The sequence below is a fragment of the Microtus pennsylvanicus genome, chromosome 8 (assembly GCF_037038515.1).
Source record: "Microtus pennsylvanicus isolate mMicPen1 chromosome 8, mMicPen1.hap1, whole genome shotgun sequence".
NCBI classification, from domain to species: Eukaryota; Metazoa; Chordata; class Mammalia; order Rodentia; family Cricetidae; genus Microtus; species Microtus pennsylvanicus.
In genome coordinates, this window is record NC_134586.1 from 57,591,959 (window position 1) to 57,612,809 (window position 20,851).

The following is a 20,851-nucleotide window of genomic DNA, read 5'->3' on the forward strand; positions in this document are numbered from 1 at the left end:
ATCTATCTGAGGACCAACATCTCTTAAGACTCTTCTTAAACAGATAGTATATGTGAAGGAAATTACCCAAATAACCATATTTAGTAGATGAAAATAGATGTAAGATGCCAAACAGACATCTGCAGATGGGTTTTTAGCACAATGCTTTTGATCCAGTTTTAAATCAAAACTATAACTTAAATAGCGGCCAGGCAAGGTGATGCTCACCCCAGTACTTGAGAGGCTGACACCAGCCTGGTCTATGACTAAGACCAGCACGGTCTATAGCCAGGGCTACACAGAGAGAGACCTTGTCTTTAAAAAAATTCTACCTATGTACAATTTACAGCTAGAAGTTCTAAACTGAGATACTTTTTAGATTCTCTGCCTAAAACCATTAATTCTTTAATGTTTCACTAAAATGCTATTTCTTATCTAAATATTCAGGGTATTTTGTATCTTTGTTTCTTTATTCATTTATGTTAAAGTTAAAAACTGATTTTCTGAAAGATTTTCCTATTCCTGCTTTTCTTTCCCAGAATCAGGAAATGTTAAAAACTAGTCCAGGGTAAGGTATACTCTTTCTACTTTTCTGTTTTTCCTGTAATTCTCCAGGGAGATGAAGAACATATTTCAGCATATTATGTCTTACTCATTGATCATTGGGGAAAAAGAAAGCAAATATATATTACTGTCTTGTGTTAATGATCTGTTTCTCCTCCAATTAGAAGAGCCAGGTCATATTGTTTTGTGTTGAAAAAAAAGCTTAAATGTGTTTCTTGGGTGAGTTGTTGCCATGGTAACTCTAATCCTGGTTTTCTCTCTCTCTCTCTCTGTGTGTGTGTGTGTGTGTGTGTGTGTGTGTGTGTGTGTTAACTTGCAGGTATCATGATAGAGGAAACCAGTTTTGGGAAAAGTTATGCAAGACTGAATTTCGAGAGCTCTACGCTCTGGGCAGCATCCATAATGACCTCTATGTCATAGGAGGACAGATGAAGATTAAAAACCAGTACCTCATCACAAACTGTGTTGATAAGTACTCCATAGATCAAGACAACTGGAAACGAGTGTCTCCCCTTCCACTGCAGTTGGCCTGTCACGCTGCGGTGACAGTGAACAATAAACTGTATGTCATCGGAGGCTGGACCCCTCAGGTTAAGAAATTCCTTGCATATCTACCTAGTGTGACTGGCTTTTCTGAAAAATGTATCAGATGTTGAGTACTGAAAGATTACGGCCTACGTTTTGGCAAAATTCTTTTTACACTGTATAATATAAACTTAAGTCTTGAAATTGTCAAAGCAGTTTTAGAAGTTGATTTTTAAATGTGTTATTTCTAGACATGGGTGTATCTAGTACTCATGCTACGCTATGGACTTCATAATTCTTCCCCTACTGGCTGATTGGAAAAGATCCCTCTGCCAAGGGGTAGCTGTGGTGAGCATCTAAGTAGTGGTACAGCTGGACCCTCATTCCAGTCCTGCTGTCTGATGGCCGTAGGGCCAGAGGCCAGTCACTCGTAGGATTCTTGCTGCAGGGTTTAGAGAAATGTTTCGGTTGGGAAGATGTTCATCGTGCACACATGAGAACCCGATTCCTAGCACCCATGTGAATGCCTGTAATCCCAGCACTGAGGATATAGAGACAGGAGAATCCCTGGGGCATGCTGGCTAGCCAGTCTAGTCAAATTGTCAAACTCCAGATTTGATGAGCTACCTTGTCTCAAAAACATAAGATAAACCTTCCTGGGGAACACCTGGGCTTAACATCTGCATATGCACATGTACGTGAAAACCCCCATTCACCATGGGTAAGTACAAACGTGTGTGGGCATACACAGAGACACATACACATAGGGTCTTACTGTAAATGGAAAGTCAGAATATTGATTCTGTCGTGGCACCATCATTTCCAAGAAAGTATGTGTGACTGTAAATACCAAGTGTCCTTTCTGGACATCAGCAATATCAGCAGGGTGCTGTTGATGTTGAAGCCCAGAGAAGTGATGGCAAGGCAGTAGAGATGTCAGCAGTGTGACCACAGTGGCCCTGTGGCCTTCAGGGTCCTCCTGGGCCTTTGGCATTTACAGTGGTGTCTTTTCAGCTGTCCTCCGCTCTTGCCTTCTTGTTTTCCAGTGCAGATTACTCTCACTCCTTGGCTGTCCCTGTGACATAAATTTATTTTTCCTGTATTTTTTTCTTATTTTACCAGATTTGCCTCATGATGAAACACATGCTTTTGCATTCCCTCCATAAGCTTGAAAAATTTTATTATACTTTGTATGTTTCGATTTGTGCTATAGATTAAACAGTACAGATTTCATCACAGTGGTAGTTAGAACCTGACATTATCTATAGTTATATTTTCTAAAACTATTCACCTTCACAGTGAATTTGCATGAACAATCCCTCAAAACAATTTGGAAGCTTTGCTTTACTACTGTGGAGATTAAATACCTAAGAAGGAAAGTAAGCAATAAAGGCAATGTTTGCTAATTTGTAGTCTCTAAATGAGTATTGTGTCATGAGACAATCTCACTGAGCTTCAGGTACAGCACATGAAACTGGGCTTTGAGTGCCAATGGTGTCAGCATCCTCGTCATTTTAAAGGCCTAGACTAAAGGGAAGTGCGTGTAACGTTCCTAAGGGTGGCAATTATTTCTCTGTTAAAAACTTGGACTCAAAAGAGAGATACATAAATTCTTAACTCAGAGTTGTTATAAAGTTCCCGATATTATAAAAATAACATTATTTTACCTGAAGTTTACAGGTAGAAGCTGCTTGTATCTATGTAAGAATAAAATTTTTCAATTTTTACTATCTAGTCACTAAATAAATATACAAATATATAACATAAGTGAATATGTAACCATAACTCCAAGTAATTTATGCTAATCCTATTATCTTGAAAACTGAAATCAGGTTATTTACATATAACTCATAATTATGGTCTAAAATCCTCTAATTACTAACACAGTAAAAAATGTTTTGAATTTTTTATAGATTAGAAAAATATAAAAAAATGCCTTATGAATTATTGAAATTAGTTCTTCATGAGTATCGTTAAAATTCACAACTATGAAGTTTGTTAAGGTTAGGGTTTCCTTTGTTGTTCAAGAAAGCAACTTTGCTTTTTTTTTTTAAATTTTGTAGTTGCTTCATTTTTTGGTGCCTAAGTGTGAAAATCACCGATTGCTGTAAACCAACACGTTAGCCCATTGCACATATAAATCCCTCTGATATTGACAGAGTACTGACAACCCCAAGTCTCAGAACTTGGGAAGTCTGAATCTGGGTGAGACAATTAACCTCCATTCATCTCCTCCGCTGTCTGCTTTGATTAATTGTGTCTACATGCTCACAAAGGCCTCTAAGTGGTCTGTTGTTACATTTGCTGTCATATTTCATACAGATGGATCTTCCTGATGAAGAACCGGATCGATTAAGTAACAAACTGTTGCAGTATGACCCCAGCCAAGATGAATGGAGAGAGCGGGCACCCATGCAGTACTCTAAGTACCGGTTCAGCGCCGCCGTCGTCAACCGTGAGATCTACGTTCTGGGTGAGTAGGAGATTGCTCAGAGCACAGCCTCTCTCATTACTTCAGCAGTGTGCACCTGTGAAAACAAGTTTCCCTTCTTCTGGTGTCCCAGTTCAAATGTATATGCATAATTGGCCAAAACGTATTTCTTGTTATCTGGAGTACAAGCCAATTAAGATCAAGTCATTGACTTTAAGGGCAAAACTATTTTTATGATGGTCTTGGAAAGCAAAAGCAGCAGTGATCTGTCCTGTGGGACATAGGCTGGTGAAGCAGAAGTCTTTGTCCATTTTTAGTTGGTGAAATGTGGGGTTTGCAACCAACTGTGCTTGTGTTGTTAAAGAAAAAGCCACAGCAAGGTAGACTGTGCCGCAGATTTTGCCAGTTCTCTTCATTTTCCCTAACGCTCCAAATTCCTAAAGTCACACTACCAGTAACTTTTCCATGAATGCATTCCCCCCTCCTCTCTTGAATATGTGTGGTCAGTACTAACCAGCAGGGATTGGTGAAAGAAATTCCAACAGTTAAGAATCCCAGACATCTCCTGTGGGTTCCCTTCCCTCCTCATCCCTGCATATTCCTGCTTCCTCATGTCTTTGTCTACAGAGTGTGTTTTCTCTGACATCACCCTCTATCACCTGCACTTCCCCAGAGTATGGGAAGCCTGGGCACGAGGCTGACTGGACTGCTCTGAGTCTCAGTCCTCCCGCCTGCATGACTGACTGGAACACAGGGAGGTGATAAGAGGCAAAAAAATGACAAAGAAAAGATGAGCTCTGAGGTAAAAGAAAACCAGGCCTCTAATGGAGACAATTAAAAAAAAAACACCATGAAATGAAGGCTGTTATCTTGGGCGGGTTTCACAGCATGAAGCAAGGCAATTCATATACTCAAATATTAAAATTGTTTTATTTAAGAATAATTGTGCAACATAATTTATGATTGCCTCAGTTAAGAGACTCCACAATTATAATTAAGTTTTTCCTCTAGATAAATATCCCTTTCTTTGTTATAACCAGAATGAGAGCTCCCCCTAAAAAGGAACCTCAATTGGGCTAGACGTGTAATAAAAATGATAATGTATTTTGGATGACTGAGTGGGAAAAGGCACCTTAGAAGCAACCTTAGAAGCCCACTCTTCACAGCATGGACAAATGTCTATTGGGTGAACAAAAAGTAAATTTAAAGGGACCTACAGCATTTATGTTGGTGACAAAAGAGTACATGTACTGTGCTTCAGGAGGGGGAGCAGGAAAGATCAGGAGGACGAGTGGATGAGAATGAGGGTGCCGGGAAAAGGGGATCAGAGGAGTGGGAATAAGAAAGCCCCGATGTGGAAGGAGCTAAGACAGTGGTGCAGGCACATGGGTCCCTTGCTTTTCTCATGACAGTACAAAATACCTGATGGAAGCAACTGGAAGGAGGAAAACGTTGCTGTGACTTGTGATTTCAGTCCACAGTAGAAGGCTCATTAGAGTGGTCTATGGCAGTGGAGTGGGAGGCAGTGGGTAGTTCACATGGCAAGAACCAGAGGTGGATATGACAAAGTCCCACGGCTTGTAATCTACTTCACCCGGCAAACCACACCCCCTGAAGGTTCCACAGTGTTTAAAATAGCTCCACAAGCCTTCAAACTGTGAAGTTGGGGAAGATACTTCTAATCGAAATCATATCAACTAGGAACCACATTATGAAGGCCATGGGTAAAGAATTAAGAAAACATAGTAAAGTCAGGCGGTGGTGGCACACACCTTTAATCTCAGTACTGGGGGGGGGGGGCAGACACAGGTGGATCTCTGTGAGTCTGAGGCCAGTGTGGTCTACAAAGAAAATTCCAGGACAGCTAAAGTTACACAGAAAGACTCTTTCTCAAAAAGCAAAGCAAACAACAAACCAAAATGTAGTTTGCTTTGCCAGGCAGTGGTGGCACACACCCTTAATTTTAGCACTCAGAAGGCAAAGGCAGGGATATATCTGTGAGTTCAAGACCACCCTCATCTACAGAGTGAGTTCTAGGATAGCCTGGTCTACACAGAGAAACCCTGTCTCAAAAAAAAAAAAAAAGAAAGAATAAAAGAAAAGGGAAAAAAAAGGAAAAAAGAAAAGAAAAAAAGTTAATGAGCCACAAGAAACTACACAGAAGCAACTTGATTGAAGGATGTTTGAGGAGATCAAGACCAGGAGAAACTGGAAGAGGGTAGAAACTGGTAGCTTAGAATCTTGCTTCTTGATTCCCAGAACCAGGAACCAGAGTCATAATCATCCCAATAAGTTTTTCCATATGTAAAATTCACTCCAAAGTTACCTTGCCCAACATTGGTGCTTAATCCTAAACTTACATATAAGCTTTGAAGTGATGTGAAACTCCGTTGTTTCATTTCTGTAGTCTTAGTTCAGAGTTAGTTGTTCACTCTGTATGTAATTGGAATTGAGGCAAATATATACAACCCTAAATTTGTTGGTTTGAATGAGTCACAGATCACTTTACAATCGTTTTTTTAACTGTCTGCTTTAGGGTAGCTATATATACCACACTGTGCTTGGAGATCCCAGTCAATTACTATGAAAATAGGCCCTCTCCTTATTCTCTAGCGGATTTAATACACACCACCCCCTGGATAAACTACAGAGTATCTCCCAGAGAACAGCCAGTGGCACCTCCTTCCCAGAGGGGCAGCCGTACATTAATGTGAGAAAGGCTCCAGCCTCAGAATTGAGGGGAACTAAGTTCTTGGCTTCATCCTGACTCTGGTCTAGTAAATATAATAATATTTTACTATTACAAGATTAGTTACAACAGTTAAGTAAGATGTATGTCAGGTACCTGCATTGCAAACGTAACAGCCTCCCAGTGAGCCCCTTGATGTTACAGACAGTTCTTATGAGGATCTGCCCCCCAGAATCTTATATGTTAAAGCCTAGCCACAGCCTATAGTGCTAGCATGAAATAACAGACACACTAGAAGGCAGGGCCTAGGGGAAGGAAGTTACATCATTAGACTGCAAAGTATATTCCAGCCAAATTCTAACTAAATGGTAACATAACTGTTTTAATGTTAGACTTTTATACAGCAACAACAACAAAAATCTAGTTTCTACCTAGGTGAATGGAGCAATCACAGCCACCCTGTCTTCCCACTGAACAGCATTGCAGAATGTGGCCAGCATGCATGTACAAGACATCTGCAATGCGTGCATCAGGAAGGAGCACTGAAGCTGAGCTGCTGTGGCCCTCGGGTTTCCCTCCTGTGTTCCCTGACCTATGTCAGCTGGAGCCCACACGTACATACTGTGCAGACGGAGCGCTGAGAGAATCCATGCAGTTATGGCCTGAGTCACTGAAAAGGAGGCATAATTCTTAGAACGATTCTCACCCTACTTCCTCCCTGTCTTCTTCTACTCCTCCCTCCTATCTTCCCATTTAGGCAATCACGGCTAAGTGCAGTTGAGTGGGATGACTAGAACCCCAGGTTTCTAGCCAGAGAACCAGTAACGGGAGAAACTGGAGATGTCAGTCTCAGGGAAGTCTTGTGTCATGAATTCCGAGGTTCACCCCAAGTGATGCCTGCTTTGACATTCTTATAGACAGACACTGAGAACTTAAATCACAGGTGCGTACAGCTCAGGCCTCAGCTGATTATCCAAGTGATGAGCTTCATAGAAAGCATCAAAGAGCATTCATTACACATGCTTGAACTCTAAGCTGACACTAGGAAGATAGTGCACAAAAGGCAGACAGAACCTTGCATCCTGTACCTGACCAGTTTAAAGTTGAAGGGGTCACAAAGAGAGAAAGGAGGAAGACGATAAGAGATGGAGGGAGAGAGAGGAGATCATTATTTATCTCTATGATTTAAATAAGCCCCCAGAACATTATAAAAAAAATACCCAGGGTACAATCCCTTCTTACTCAGTAGACAAAAAACAAAACAAAACTAGAAAATCTTGAATCACTTGGAAGAAGCACCAGAATACAGAATAATGACAGAAAAAAGCATGAATACATGAGTCACCTTCCTTTTTTTCTTCTTCAGTATTTCGAGACTGGGTTTCTCTGTATAACAGCCCTAGATGTCCTGGAAGTCACTTTGTAGACCAGGTTGGCCTCAGACTCACAGAGATTTGCCTGCCTCTGCCTCCCAGGTAAGTGCCACCATACTGGACATGAGTCATTTTCAAAGGCCTTAAAGCAGTTAGTCTAAAATACTTAAATATGCATATGTATATGCTTATATATAATGAACACTCTTAAAATGAATACTAAACTAGAAAAACCTCCGCAAGATATAGAAGATACAAAGAAAAACAAAGTGAAAAAGCTTTTTAAATATTTATTGATTATGTATACAATATTCTGTCTGTGTGTGTGTGCCTGCAGGCAGAAGAGGACACCAGATCTCATTACAGATGGTTGTGAGCCACCATGTGGTTGCTGGGAATTGAACTCAGGACCTTTGGAAAAGCAGGCAATGCTCTTAACCACTGAGCCATCTCTCCAGCCCCCAAAGTGAAAAAATTTTTAAAGAAATTAGTGTTTCACTAATCAAGAAGTTCAGCGGATGGATGCGGAAGCCGAGACCAGATGAAAGGGAGAAGAGTCAGTAAATGCAAAGACTCATTGTAGAATCTGGAGCCTGGATGACAGAGGAGAAAGTGTTCAAATCGGAAGTGCTGCAGAACAACTATAAAGAGCTTCATAGTTATGTCTCTGGGATCCCAAAACTCAAATGCCAAACGTGTGGGCCCCTCAAAATTATTTAATAATGCCTTAAAAGCTTCCAAATTTATTTAAAGTTGTAAACTCACAGGCTCAAAAAGTTGAACCAACCCCAAATGTAATAAATCCACAAACCCACACCCATATCACATCGCCAACTTGCAGCAGAAAAACAAAAGGAAAGAAAAACAAATAGGCAAAATCCCTGAACTGTCTACAGGGGAACACAGGCTGGATGACTCAAGATGTCTGCCCAGAAACCAGGAGAGCTAGGAGTTGGGCAAACACAGCTGAAGTGCCAACAGAGAACTGTCAGCCTGGAGTTCTGCATTCCCCCGAAAGCTTCCTTCATGAGTGGGCGTAAATTAACGTATTCTGAGATAATGGAAAGCCAAGACACTGAATATGAATGTGTCTGCTAAGGGAGTGGTTCAGACAGAAGGAAAAGGCGCCAAGTGAAAACCAGAACACCAGGATGGAATGAGCTCAGCGGAGAGCAAAGGTCTGGACAAGTGGAATGTTCTGCTCTGGAGTTCTTAAAAATGTGTTTGCAGGTTGAAAGTAAAAGTTATTATATTTTACAGTTTTCAGTGTATGCAGGCATGAAAGTATGACAGGTATATAAAGCATAAAAGAGGGTGCATGGGGGACCCTGTAAAGCGCTGGTTCTCAGTAGACCAGGACATATTAAATACATATTTTTGTGAGTGCTCTGCGTCATACCTGTGATCCTCGAACCTGGAGAGCTGGGCAGGAGGAACTCAGTGAGTTCAGTTGAGGCCAGCATGGGCTACAGCATAAGACTCTGTCTCAAAATGATGAGACAAAAAAGTACATATTTTGTAATCCTCAACTATTAAAAGAGAGAGTGCAGAAAAGTCAGTAAATGCATTGCGTGACTAAAAGATGCCGAAGCACTCTGGCATGAGGCAGCCCTGTGCCCTTTGCCTGGTTTCTCTCCACTTCCCCTCTCCAGTTCTGGTAGTCACTTACTCAGCCTCTTCTGACTGCACATGTGGAAAGGGCCTGTGGAATTTGTCTGTTTCTTGCTTATTTTGTTTAGTGCGATGTCCTTCAGCCTTACCCATATTGTTACAGATGTTGTTTTTCTCTTTGTAAGTGTGCATATGATTTTTTTTGTGGGGGTGTATATAAAGTGTGTGGGGTGGAGGAAAGAGAGAAAGAAAACTGCCTCTTTTGTGGAGGTCGGAGGACAGCCCTGGGTGGTGCTCCTCGGAGGACAACCCTGGGTGGTGCTCCTCGCCTCTGTGTTCTTTGCCAGGCTAGCTAACCTGCGAGCTTCTGGGGACTCTCCTGTCTCCCAACCTCCTGTAGCTGTGCTGCAATTACAGGCACACCATTCCACTCATTTCCTGTGTGTATTCTGGGGATTTGAATGCAGGTCCTTGTGCTTGCACAGCAAGGGTTCTGCCCTCTGAGCCTTCTCCCTAGCACAGAGGTCCATTCCTAAACCTAAATAATACTTGGTTTCTATCTGGTCATCCATTCACAGACACTTAGGCTGTCTCTGTCTGTATCTTAGCTGTTGTGCGAAGTACTGCAACACAAGAGCACACATATCTCTCTGAAGTGCCTTCATTTCCTCGGAAGGAAGTTCCCAGAAGAGGGATTCAGTGCACTGTTATTTTCACTTTTGAGGAATCTCAATACTGTCTTCCATAGGCTGTACCAATTGTCACTTCTGAAAACCACGTCAAGGCCCCTGCTTCTCCATATCCTGCTAACACCTACCTTTAAATTTTTGGACAACAAGCATCCTAACCTCACTGTGGTTTTGACATACTGAGTGCTTTTTTTTGTGTGTCTGTTGGACATTGTATGTCTTCTTTGGGGAAGAAGTTTATCTAGGTCCTTTGCTCATTTTAAAAAGATTGCTTAGACATTTTTACTATCAGGCTATATAAGTTCCTTATATATTTTTAATATTAACTTATTTTACATATGTACTTTCAAAATACTTTTTAAAAACTTTATTGGTTGTTTCATTTGCCATACAGAAGCTTTTTGATTTGATATAGTGTGTTTTATTTTTCTTTTGTGCCTCAGGTTTGGGCATCATATTATTTTCAAGGCCAACGTGAAGCAGTCTTCTCCTGTGTTCTCTTCTATAACTTTTATGGTTCTAGGTTTTATGTTTTGGCCTTTGATCCATTCCAGTTGAATTTTGTGTATGATGCAGGAAAAGGGTCCAGTTTTCTCTATGTAAGCATGTAGTAATCGGAGCATCGGGGCTGCGTTCCAGCTGCCCCAGCTCCCGCATGGCTAGCTTATGCCTGAAATAATTACACGGAAACTGTAACTGGACTGTGTGTTATTTTTTGTGCCAGAGCCATACTGTTTTGGTTATTATAACTTTGTAATGCAATCTGAAATCAGAAAATTGTGCTCCAGATTCATTATTTTTCAAGATAACTTGGAAATTCAAGATAATTTATAGTTACATATGAATTTATGAACTTTATATATGAATTTTATATATTACATATATAAACTTTATATATAAGTTTATTGTTCCATATGAACTTATGTGAACAATGTTGGGATTCTAATGAGAATTGCATTGAATCCTTGTGTCACTCCAAGTAATGTACATATATTAATTCTCTTAATGCATGAATATGGAATCGTTTTCCCTTTATTGTGTCTTCCTTTGTTTCTTTCATTTGTGTTTTGTAGGCTTCATGGTTAAACTTATTAACTATTTTATCCTTCTCAATGCTATGATATATTGAATTGCCTTTTCAGATAAGATGTTCTTAGCACAAAAAAACACAATTAACTTTCTGCATTTATTTTGCTTCTTAAAACTTTATTCAGCTTGTTAATTCTAACAGTTTTTATGGATTCTTTGCCGTTTCTACACATAGGATTATGTCATCTGCAAAAGGAGATAATTTTATTTATTTATTACTTTTTATTTATTTATTTGTGGATGACTTGTTTCATTTCTCATCTGTTTTCTCTCTTTAAAAAAAGATTTTTAATTGTATATGTGTATGTGCCTATACATTTGTATACATAGGTGCAATGGCCTCAAAGGCCAAAAGAGGGCATCAGGGCATCAGAGTTAATATAAACAGAGACTGTGCTTTTGTTTTCCAGCCACCCAGATCCAAATAATCACACAAAAACTATATTAATTACGACACTGTTTGACCAATGGCTCAGGAGTATTCCTATCTAGCTCTTACATCTTAAATTGATCCACTTCTACTATTTTGTATTTTACCACAAGGCTGTTGGTTTGTTGCCTCACATCTTGCTTCTTGTGCAGCTACATGGTGTCTCCTGGCTCTGCCTTCTTTCTCCTGCATTCAGTTTAGTTTTCCTGCTTGCCTATATTCTGCTCTGCCATAGGCCATTAACCAATATTACCATTAACCAATGGTAATAAAACATTCACAGCATACAGAGGTGAATCCCACATCGTCTTTCCTTTTCTGTCTAAATAGAAAGGAAAGTTTTAACTTTAAAATAGTAAAATTACATATAACAAAACAGATATCAAGCAAGAATTACAGTTACACTATTTCTTTTTTAGTCCAAAGTTTCATATCTAAATCATCTTTTATCATAACTAAGGAAAACTATAACTATCTATCTTCAACTCCATCAAAGACCCCAAAAGGATATAATATTACCTGAATAACCAGGAAGTGATGGAGGAGGGTCATCTTTCTATCTGTTGTTTCATTGGTTAAGTAATAAAGAACAGCAGCCATGCCTCACCCAGTTCTCATGGGAGAAGCCCTTCTTCCTCACTGATTACAGTACTGGCCTCAGGACATTCCCATGTTAAAGAAATTTCTTTCTTCAGATTATGTTGAGAGTTTTATTTTTAAATTACAAGTAAATGTTGAACTTTGTCAAATGCTTTGTATGCATCTATTGAAGTGATCACATTGTTTTAATTTTTCAATCTTTTAATATTTATTTTGTGCAGGAATAATTAGCTTATCAAAGGTAATTCTCATCATACAAGGCAAAATGTTGACATTCTGTGAGCAAGAGCTTATTTTGGGTAAAATATTGGTTACCAAGCTGGGACTGGATTGTTGTCAGTTAGAACTGTGGCTTATGTTTATTACTGAAGTGGCAGAGGGTCAGGCCAGGCAGGCCTACAAGAGGCTCAGTGGGGTGAGTCAGCTCACTGCATTTAAGGGAAGGAGACTGACCTCTCCCCAGGAGCCCCTGAGGCATGTTCACTGGAGAAAGCTGTTGCTGCTTGATTAATCTTATAAAAAACTAGTTCTGAGGCTGGCTTATTGTGCCTGTAGGACACTTGTCTTTTCCTAGGAGCGTGGGACTTTTGTATATCCCTGTTCTGATTTTTGCATCAGCCAAGCAGCTGGGAGACTTGCAGGAGCTGTGCAGATACCCACTACTGCTGTTCATTCTCCTTAAAGATGGGTTTTGCTTGTGAGTCTGCATGGTTGAACAGCATGGGCACATCCTGCCTTTTTTTGTAAAGCATTTGTTGAAAGATTTCTTGGGTGAGTTTGCTGTGTAGATTTAAGACTTGATAAACACATCTAATCTTGTAACACTCAGGTTAACGAGTTATAAAGATTGGAGAGCAGTCTGGTGGAGTGATCTAGGTCTTCCAGGTCAGTTGGTGAAGTCAAGTCCCAGCAGTGCCTTAGGCTTCCTCAGTAGTCAGTTTGCCTTTCATCTTGCTTGGATAGAAATTACCTTGACTTATCTGTGGTGCTAATCCAGGTCAGATGAAGTCCACAATGGCATGGACCTTCGTAACAATAGAAAATTCTATACTTTTATTCATAAATACCTGAGCAAAGGAATTTAACCTGGTTTTCTGTGTCCTTAGAGCCATGAGATTAACTGTTTTCTGTGTTAGCCAAAGTTAGGGGTGAATTTTGAGAACCACGAAAGTTGAACATTCCTGTGTCCAGGATGATTATTCTTGGGAATCTGTTCTCAGTGTTCGTCTGTCTCAGGGCGGGCTTACCACTTCAACTTCCTCTCAGAGGACAAAGCCTCTGAAAGGACTATAGTGAATTAGTCCTGGTGCTGGTGGACATCTCAGACCTGAGTCCCATATAGGGAAAGAGAAAAGGGTGATCTCTATGAAGCAGTGGCACCTCTGATATTTGTCTTTGGGTCTCGTAGCGGTCACCATTCTACTCCAGGAAGATTTTTATCTTCCCTCTCTCAATGCAAGCATACTTTTTCATGTGTTTTTATTTTGTTTTTTTAAAAATTATTTTATTTACTTGATTTCATGTTGTGTTTTATCACTATTGCTAACATCTGTGTAAAATGTCTCTATACCACATTCCAAACTAGTCACACAGCCATTGTTTTAGGTACCAGATTACTAGGTTAGAACGGTCATCATTATTTATTTAGTAACTAGTAAAGATATATAATACCATCAGAGGTATCTTTTTAAGTATCTAAAAAGTGGCTGTGGTTTTAGGACGCCCTTGTTCTCCGGCCTTGGAAATGTTTGTCATGGGCAGCTGTCTTAAGTCCGGTGATTTCCCTATGGACCAAACGCTTCTGGGGGTTTTCTGAAGAGCCACACTTTGAGATCCTGTGTTGGTCAGCTTCCCATCACTGTGGCCCTGCCAGAGATGGTTGACAGCCTAAAAGAGAAAAGGATTTTCTGGTCCGGGTTCAGGGGAGTTCTTTGACCCCCTTGCTGCTGGGCCTGTGGCTTCACAGTGCTTCATGGCAGGAACACTCGGCAGAGGAAGTCCACTCACTTTGTGGCAGCAGGAATCAGAAAGGGGAGGGCAGAGACCAGAATACCAGTACTCCTTCAAGGATAGACCTCCGGTGGCCTAACTTCCTTCTTCAAGGATTTACGTCTTCTTTTCTTTTCTTTCTTTCTTTTTTTTTTCAGAGCTGTGGAGTGGACTCAGGGCCTTGCAAGCACTCTGCAACTGAGCTCAACCCCAGCCCCCAAAACTTTATTTCTTAAAGGTTCCACAACATCTCAGCAGTCCTTCAATACTGATGACAAACAGTTAGGACATGGGCCTTCAGTGGGCACTCCAGATCCAAACTGTACCACTCCTTAATGGGCATGCATCCAATTCTAGAGCCGTTCCGAGGTTTTGAAAATGCTTCTAAATCAGCAATTTTCCATCCCAATGTATTTTTTTTTCTGAGACTCCTATTTCCGGTTTGAACCATTTACAAATAGAAATAGCAAGCCTTAAACTGTTTCTTTTTTATCTACTCCCCAGAAAACAAGCTTGCTAGAGTCTGCTTTGTAGATGGACTTTTCTGTCCCACTAGCCAGATCCCAAATAACCACACAGAGACTTATTATTAATTATAAATGCTTGATCAATAACTTAGGCTTGTCTCCAGCCAGCTCTTACAACTTAAATTAACCCATTTCTATTAACCTATGTCCTGCCCCGAAGCTTGTTTACCTTATCTATGAACTTCCCATGTTGCTTTTTCTGAGTCTCATGACCCCTCTCAGACTCTGCCCTTCTCCCCAGTATTCTCTCTGCTCCAAAAATCCGGCCTAGTCATTTTTTATTAACAACGTAAGCAATACATTTTCACATTGTACAAAAGGATGATTTCACAACACTGCTGTTTTTGTTTCTGTTGTTGTTTTTGTTTTTCGAGACAAGGTTTCTCTGTGTAAACCAGGCTGACCTTGAACTCACAGAGATGCACCTGCCTCTGCCTCCCAAGTGCTGGGATTACAGGTGTGTGCCACCACTGCCTGGCTAACACTACTTTTTTATAATCTATTTTCCCTTTTAATTTTTATTTTATGTGTATGTTAGCTTTGCCTTCATGTATGTCTCTGCACCACATGTGTGCATTGCCTGAGAAGGCAAAAAATGGCATTAGATCCCCTAGAGCTGGAGGTACAGTGAGACACCATGGTGCTGGGAACTGAACTCAGGTCCTCTCAAGCACTGACCATCTCTCCATCCCCCATAAAACTACTTTTACAATATCTTTTTGCTTCATCTTTATTGTGTTTGCTATTCTGAGTCATTTTTGTTCCTATTATTTTCCCAGAGCTATTCAAATAATTTTATAGACAAGGCCTATTTCATGGATACATCAGAATCTTAAGTAGATAAACTGGCTTGAGAGCTTGATTGAGGCCCAGAGTCTGGAAAAAGAAAGATTCTGCATTTTCCAAATACTTGGTGCCAGCCTTTTGGGTGCCTAAATCCCATAATATTATTATCAAGAAAAAGATTATTTTAAATTACCATACTTTTGTCTGCTTAGTGAAATTTTTCTTCCATGCTTAGTAATATTTATTGAAAAGCTATTAAATGTTAGTCCCTTTACAATAATGTACTGTTTCAGTTCTCACAATAAATTCTTAGGGCTAGAGAGATAGCTCAGTGGTTAAAAACATACTGCTCTTACAGAGGACCCAAGTTGGATGCCTAGAACCCCTTCAGGTGACTCACAACTACCTATAACTCCATTCCCAGATCTGCTAGCTCTGGCTTCTGTTGGCACTGTACTCATGTGTGCATACCCTTACATACATACACATATTTTTTGTGGGGGGGGGCGTTTGAGACAAGGTTTCTCTGTAGCTTTGGTACCCGTCCTGGAACTAGCTCTTGTAGACCAGGCTGGCCTTGAACTCACAGAGATCCGCCTGCCTCTGCCTCCCGAGTGCTGGGATTAAAGGCGTGCGCCACCACCGCCCGGTCATACACATAATTTTTAAATAAATTCTTTTCTTTGATTATTTTTATTATACAAATAGTGGGATTAAATCTAGAATTGAAGTCTAAATTTGTTCAATTTCAAAGCTAAATAATTTTTTAAAATATGTCATTGCTAGAGTCTGCCTGGGGCATCTCAGTGGATAAGGGTACTTGCCTACAAGCTTGAAGAATAGAGTTTGATTCCCAGAATTCATATACAAGTCAGGCAAGCATGGTGGTTCCTGGTAATCTCAATACTCTGTAGATTCTCTGGGCAAGCTGGATAACTAGATTAGAAGGAGCTGGTGAGCTCTGTGTTCAGTGAGAGACCCTGCCTCAATAAACAAGTAGAAGGCAGTCAAAGACACCCAATATCAACTTCAGGTCTTTATATGCCAACACACAAGTATGACAACATACATGCATGTACACTACATATATATGGACACACACAAAGAGAGAGGGAAAGAGAGAGAGAGATCAGCAAAGGTTGTCTTTACATAGGAATAATGTCCGTGGCTGTTGAATCATGAAACTATTCACCCCCTGAACTAAGATGCCGGAGACAACCAGACCTGTATGGTTCTTTTCCCTTGCGCTGCTAGGCAAGTGCCTTTGGTTTTCTCTTCAGCACTGAGGGTGGAACCTAAGGCCTTGCTTCATGCCAGGCAAATGTCCTCAAGCCACATCCCAGTCTTCAGTCATTCCCACTGCTGCTAGTTACTGTTTCAACATCTTTTGTGGCTGTCATATTGCACATGCAAGCTTCTCTGCATTCTATACAATGTGTACAAGATCGTACTGCAGACAACTGTGTATCTCTACAGACTAACATGAGATCATATCTCTTTAGCAGTGTTCCCAAATGTTACAAAACAGTTTCAGGATCTGTCACGGCACTAGTACACAGACACAGTTTACTTTTCCCTTGTCCTGGTTTGCCTCTGTGTGCTGGGCAGTAGCCTGGAAGTCTGACGTCGCACCACTGGGGATATATTGCCATGGTTGCTAGAGTGCGTAGGGTTCATGCTTTTCTCCCTTGGCAGCTGGGATAGCACCTTATGATAACCTGAGAGCTGGTCCTAAGGGAGGAGGCTTCCAGGGCCATTCCAGTTCCATTCTTCCCAGTCCAGTACCCTAAGTGCTTGGCATCTTCAGTGATAAGTTCTGAAGCAACCAAGGACAGTGGCAATAGGCAATATTGTTTGGGGAATCTCTTGGACTTCCTGACCAACAATTCAAAGGGAGGTTTCCCATGTTGGGCACTAGGGATTTTGTTAATCTATGGCTCTTGGAGGGATTGTTATGTAATACGTATTTTTAGGTAAATATGAAGTAACATATTTACCCATGGCTTTTTCAAACATCCTTAGTGTTGTTTATTCCTTCTCCCTTCCTGACCATGTGTTTTCTTCCCTTCCTCTTCCTTAGTTAGAGCTCTCCCCGCCATTTTTTATTTCCTCCTTCACAGCACCTGTCCTACACTCCTCTCTCTAGAGCTCCCCCACTGCTCATGGTGTTGGTCCCTTTTCGCTTGCCCGGTTTGTTGCTTACTCCAGGCTATCTACACCTAAAGATTCAGAACTGGAGTCCAAAATTAAGAGAGAATATGTTGCATGTGTCTTTCTGGGTCCAGTTCACCTGACTTACCAAGATTATTTTTCTAATCCTCATTGTTAATAAGTCATTTGACTTTGACACTTGAGAGTACATTCTGGCAAGTGCTGAATAAATGTAGTAAGTGATAGTTAAAATAATTAGTATCACTTGTAGTAAGAGGTCCAGCGTGTACTAGTGTCCTGATGATGATCAGCCCAGATACTTGTTTGGCCACCTGGGAGGGCATCATTGTTCTGGAACGTTCCTTAGAGAACCTCACCATCTCTGCCTGCTTCTTGCACCACCCGCTGACCTGTGTGGTGCACACATGTTTTGCCATGGGCAGTACTCGAAATACCATGAATATGTTCTTGCTGCAGGCACTGAAAACAAAAGCATTCAGCAACAGTTGGGGTACTGACTCTTATCCCAACCTGAAGGTTTTAGTTTCAGTTGTAAAAATTTCTGAATTTGGGCCTCAGTTAAATCTGCACTAACTTTTTTAATTGAGGAAATGTTTGATTTTGAAAGGCGTGTTCTCACAGACACCTTGAATTTAGATGGAGAGCTTTCTGGGATGATGTTGAACTGATCAGGGGAAGAAGCATTAGGTTCCCGACCCTCTATAGATTGTCTTCTTCACATCAAACTAGAGATATAGCTGGCTTCTTTGAGATCCACTCCATGTGTTTCATTAGCTCTGCTGTGCTATGATTGGTGGTCCTAAAAGATGACGTCCTAGGAAGCATAAAACAATCTAAACCAGTGGTTCTCAACCTTCATAATGCTGCAACCTTTTAATACAGTCCCTCATGTTCTGTTGACCTCCAACTATAAAATTATTTTCATTGCTACTTCAAAACTGTAATTTTTGCTATTGTTATTAATCATAGGGTAAACATCTGTATTTTTGATGGTCTTAGGTGACCCCCTGTGAAAGGGTCGTTTGACCCTCAAAGGGGTCACAACCAGAGGTTAAGAACTGCTGATCTAAATGGTCTGTATGGGCTTTATTTATGAGTAAAGGTGTGCCCACTGGACATGCAGGTGCCGACACTGCCACTTTTTCTTTGACTTTCTTCCTGAGGATTTCCTCGTGCCTGGGTTTTGGGAACTCTTGTGGGGTAATGGTGCTGTGTGCCAGACAGAGCCACTGGGCCACCTGGAGAAGACTGAACAAAGGTGCTGCCCTCAGCTGTATATTTAAAATGCCTTATTTTGAAGTTTAAATTTTTTTCATTTGCATGGAGAAAGCTCACGTTAATAGTTTATTAAGTGCTTAATCTACAATAGACCTCTAAAGAACAGGTTAATATATGCTATTTTTATAGAAAATGTGAGCTCCTTACTTTCAGGTTTTAAATCTCATTTTGTGAACAACAAAGAAGACAGTGAATTAAATTCAGGCTTGTACCAGTAAAGAGTCTAAAAGTTAGGACACCCTCGGCTCCTCCTTATGAAAACTTACTGTATACTGTCATATCCGTGGATCCGTGTAACAATCAGTGCTCACCAGAAAAACTTCCTGCAGTAGATGGGAATTAACACAGAGACCTACAACTAGACACTACAGAGTGAGAGACTTTGGAGCACTCAGTCTCTAATGGAATGTCTTCATCAAGCCCCACCCTCAGGGCTCAGGGAGCAAGGCAGCAAAGGAAAGAGTGTAAAAGAGCCAGAGGAGACCGTTGACTCCAAGGAAAGTCTTCCAGACACAACAGGACAGATGCACATAGGAACTCGAAGACACTGTGGCAGCACACACAAGACCTGCACAGGTTTAAGCCAGGTGGAGTCTAAGTACTGAGAGGGGAAAGTAGATAGTTTTCTCCAAAGGAATCTCACTGAGTGTATCAATCACACTCCAGGGCGGGCCCTAATCTCAGGAGTAGTTGGCCAGCACAAAACAAACTCTGTGTTTCTTTGTTTGTGGACTTTTTGCTTAGTTTTGTTTTAGCTTTTTTTTTTCTTATTGGTCTTTTGCTTGTTCTGGAATTTGGTTTTGTGGGGTTTTTTTGTTTTTAAAGAGAGAGAGAAAGAACATAAAGTTGGTGGGGAGGCTCTGAGAGGAGCTGGGGGGAGAAAACATGATCAAAATATTAATAAAAATATTCTCAAAGAAAAAAAAGAAAAGCTAGTTATGAGCTCCTACTACGATGCCCTAGGGTTCTCTGTGCACAGAAGCACATGGTGGGCCAGGTAAAGAAGCAGGCCTCTGTGATTGCTCCTGAAATGAAGGCGCATATTCATATGTATGCTTTAGCTTTCTATCAAGTATATATTCTGAAAAGTCAAATTGAGTACAGAGTCCACTTTAACTTCAGGGAATGTAGAAAGTGAGTAAAGGCCACCTGCAGAAGCCTTTGGCCTGCACAAGACTGTCCCTCCCACTGTGCAGCCCCCACTTTCTCCAGCTGCATCCTGAAACCCCACGGTCCTCTCCTGGACACATGTTCCTCAGAGCCTGTTTCCCTACCCTCTCCTCCCAGCGACTTGTGTGACCCATTGGTCAGATGAACCACTGCTTCTACACAGCACAAGGTCCCTGCCACTGCTCGTGTCTCTCACATGGGAAAGACCTTGTCCCCTTTGCCTCTTTGTCTCTTACCTAAGGACTGGCTTTATGTGGCAGATACTTGGTAAACATTTGTTTGCAAACTTGAATTTCCCCATGTCTATATCCTGTCGTAGTTTTCCTTTATGTAAAGTTCCACTTTTTAAAAGTCAGATTAGAGGGCTTTTGGCAATTCTTTCAAATAGAGGCTTTTCATTTCCTTGTAGAGCGGGAGATGGCCAATGTCAAGTCTTCCCACACAGCTAATGCCCCAAACCATCAATGTTGTTCCTCAGGAAGCCATTCTGTGCCTCATTGCCTTGCTGGAAATATAATAGCATTGTCTGAGACTGACTCAGCTTGAATGCCATTAAAGAGCAATGAAGGGAAGAGTTACATAAAAGGTCCAAGTTATTACTGTAAATGCATTCCAAAGACCACTTTAGTGGTAAATTATTTTATGAGAGCACCAAGCTTCACTGTAACAAGACTTTGTCTTTTCTTTTGACTTTTTTTTTAAATACAAATGTATTGTGAGTTACCTAGGCTGTGCTTTAAAATGGTGTGTGCTTGGCAGGTGCCTGCCAGAGTCTGAAAGGAACTGAGAGCCTGATAGTAGGGAGTTGCTGGGCAGGTCTGGAGCGAACGATCTTAGGGCTGAACTCTGAGAACACAGATCCCGTGAGACTGTCAGTGTAGGTGGTATATACTCAGTATTTACTAAACCTGTGCTTCCTTAGGCAGCCCTAGGCCATTTAGAAGAGACC

General features: G+C 41.0%; 1 protein-coding gene across 3 annotated transcripts in view; it reads left to right on the plus strand.

Annotated features, from left to right (window-relative positions):
* Kbtbd12 (kelch repeat and BTB domain containing 12) overlaps positions 1–20,851 on the plus strand; it is an 81,948-nt gene that overhangs the window by 19,607 nt on the left and 41,490 nt on the right. For all 3 annotated transcript variants that reach the window (XM_075983543.1, XM_075983545.1, XM_075983544.1), the window contains 2 exons: positions 863–1,133; positions 3,391–3,541. In XM_075983543.1, the coding sequence (XP_075839658.1) occupies positions 863–1,133; positions 3,391–3,541 (422 nt within the window). The remainder of the gene's footprint in view (positions 1–862; positions 1,134–3,390; positions 3,542–20,851) is intronic.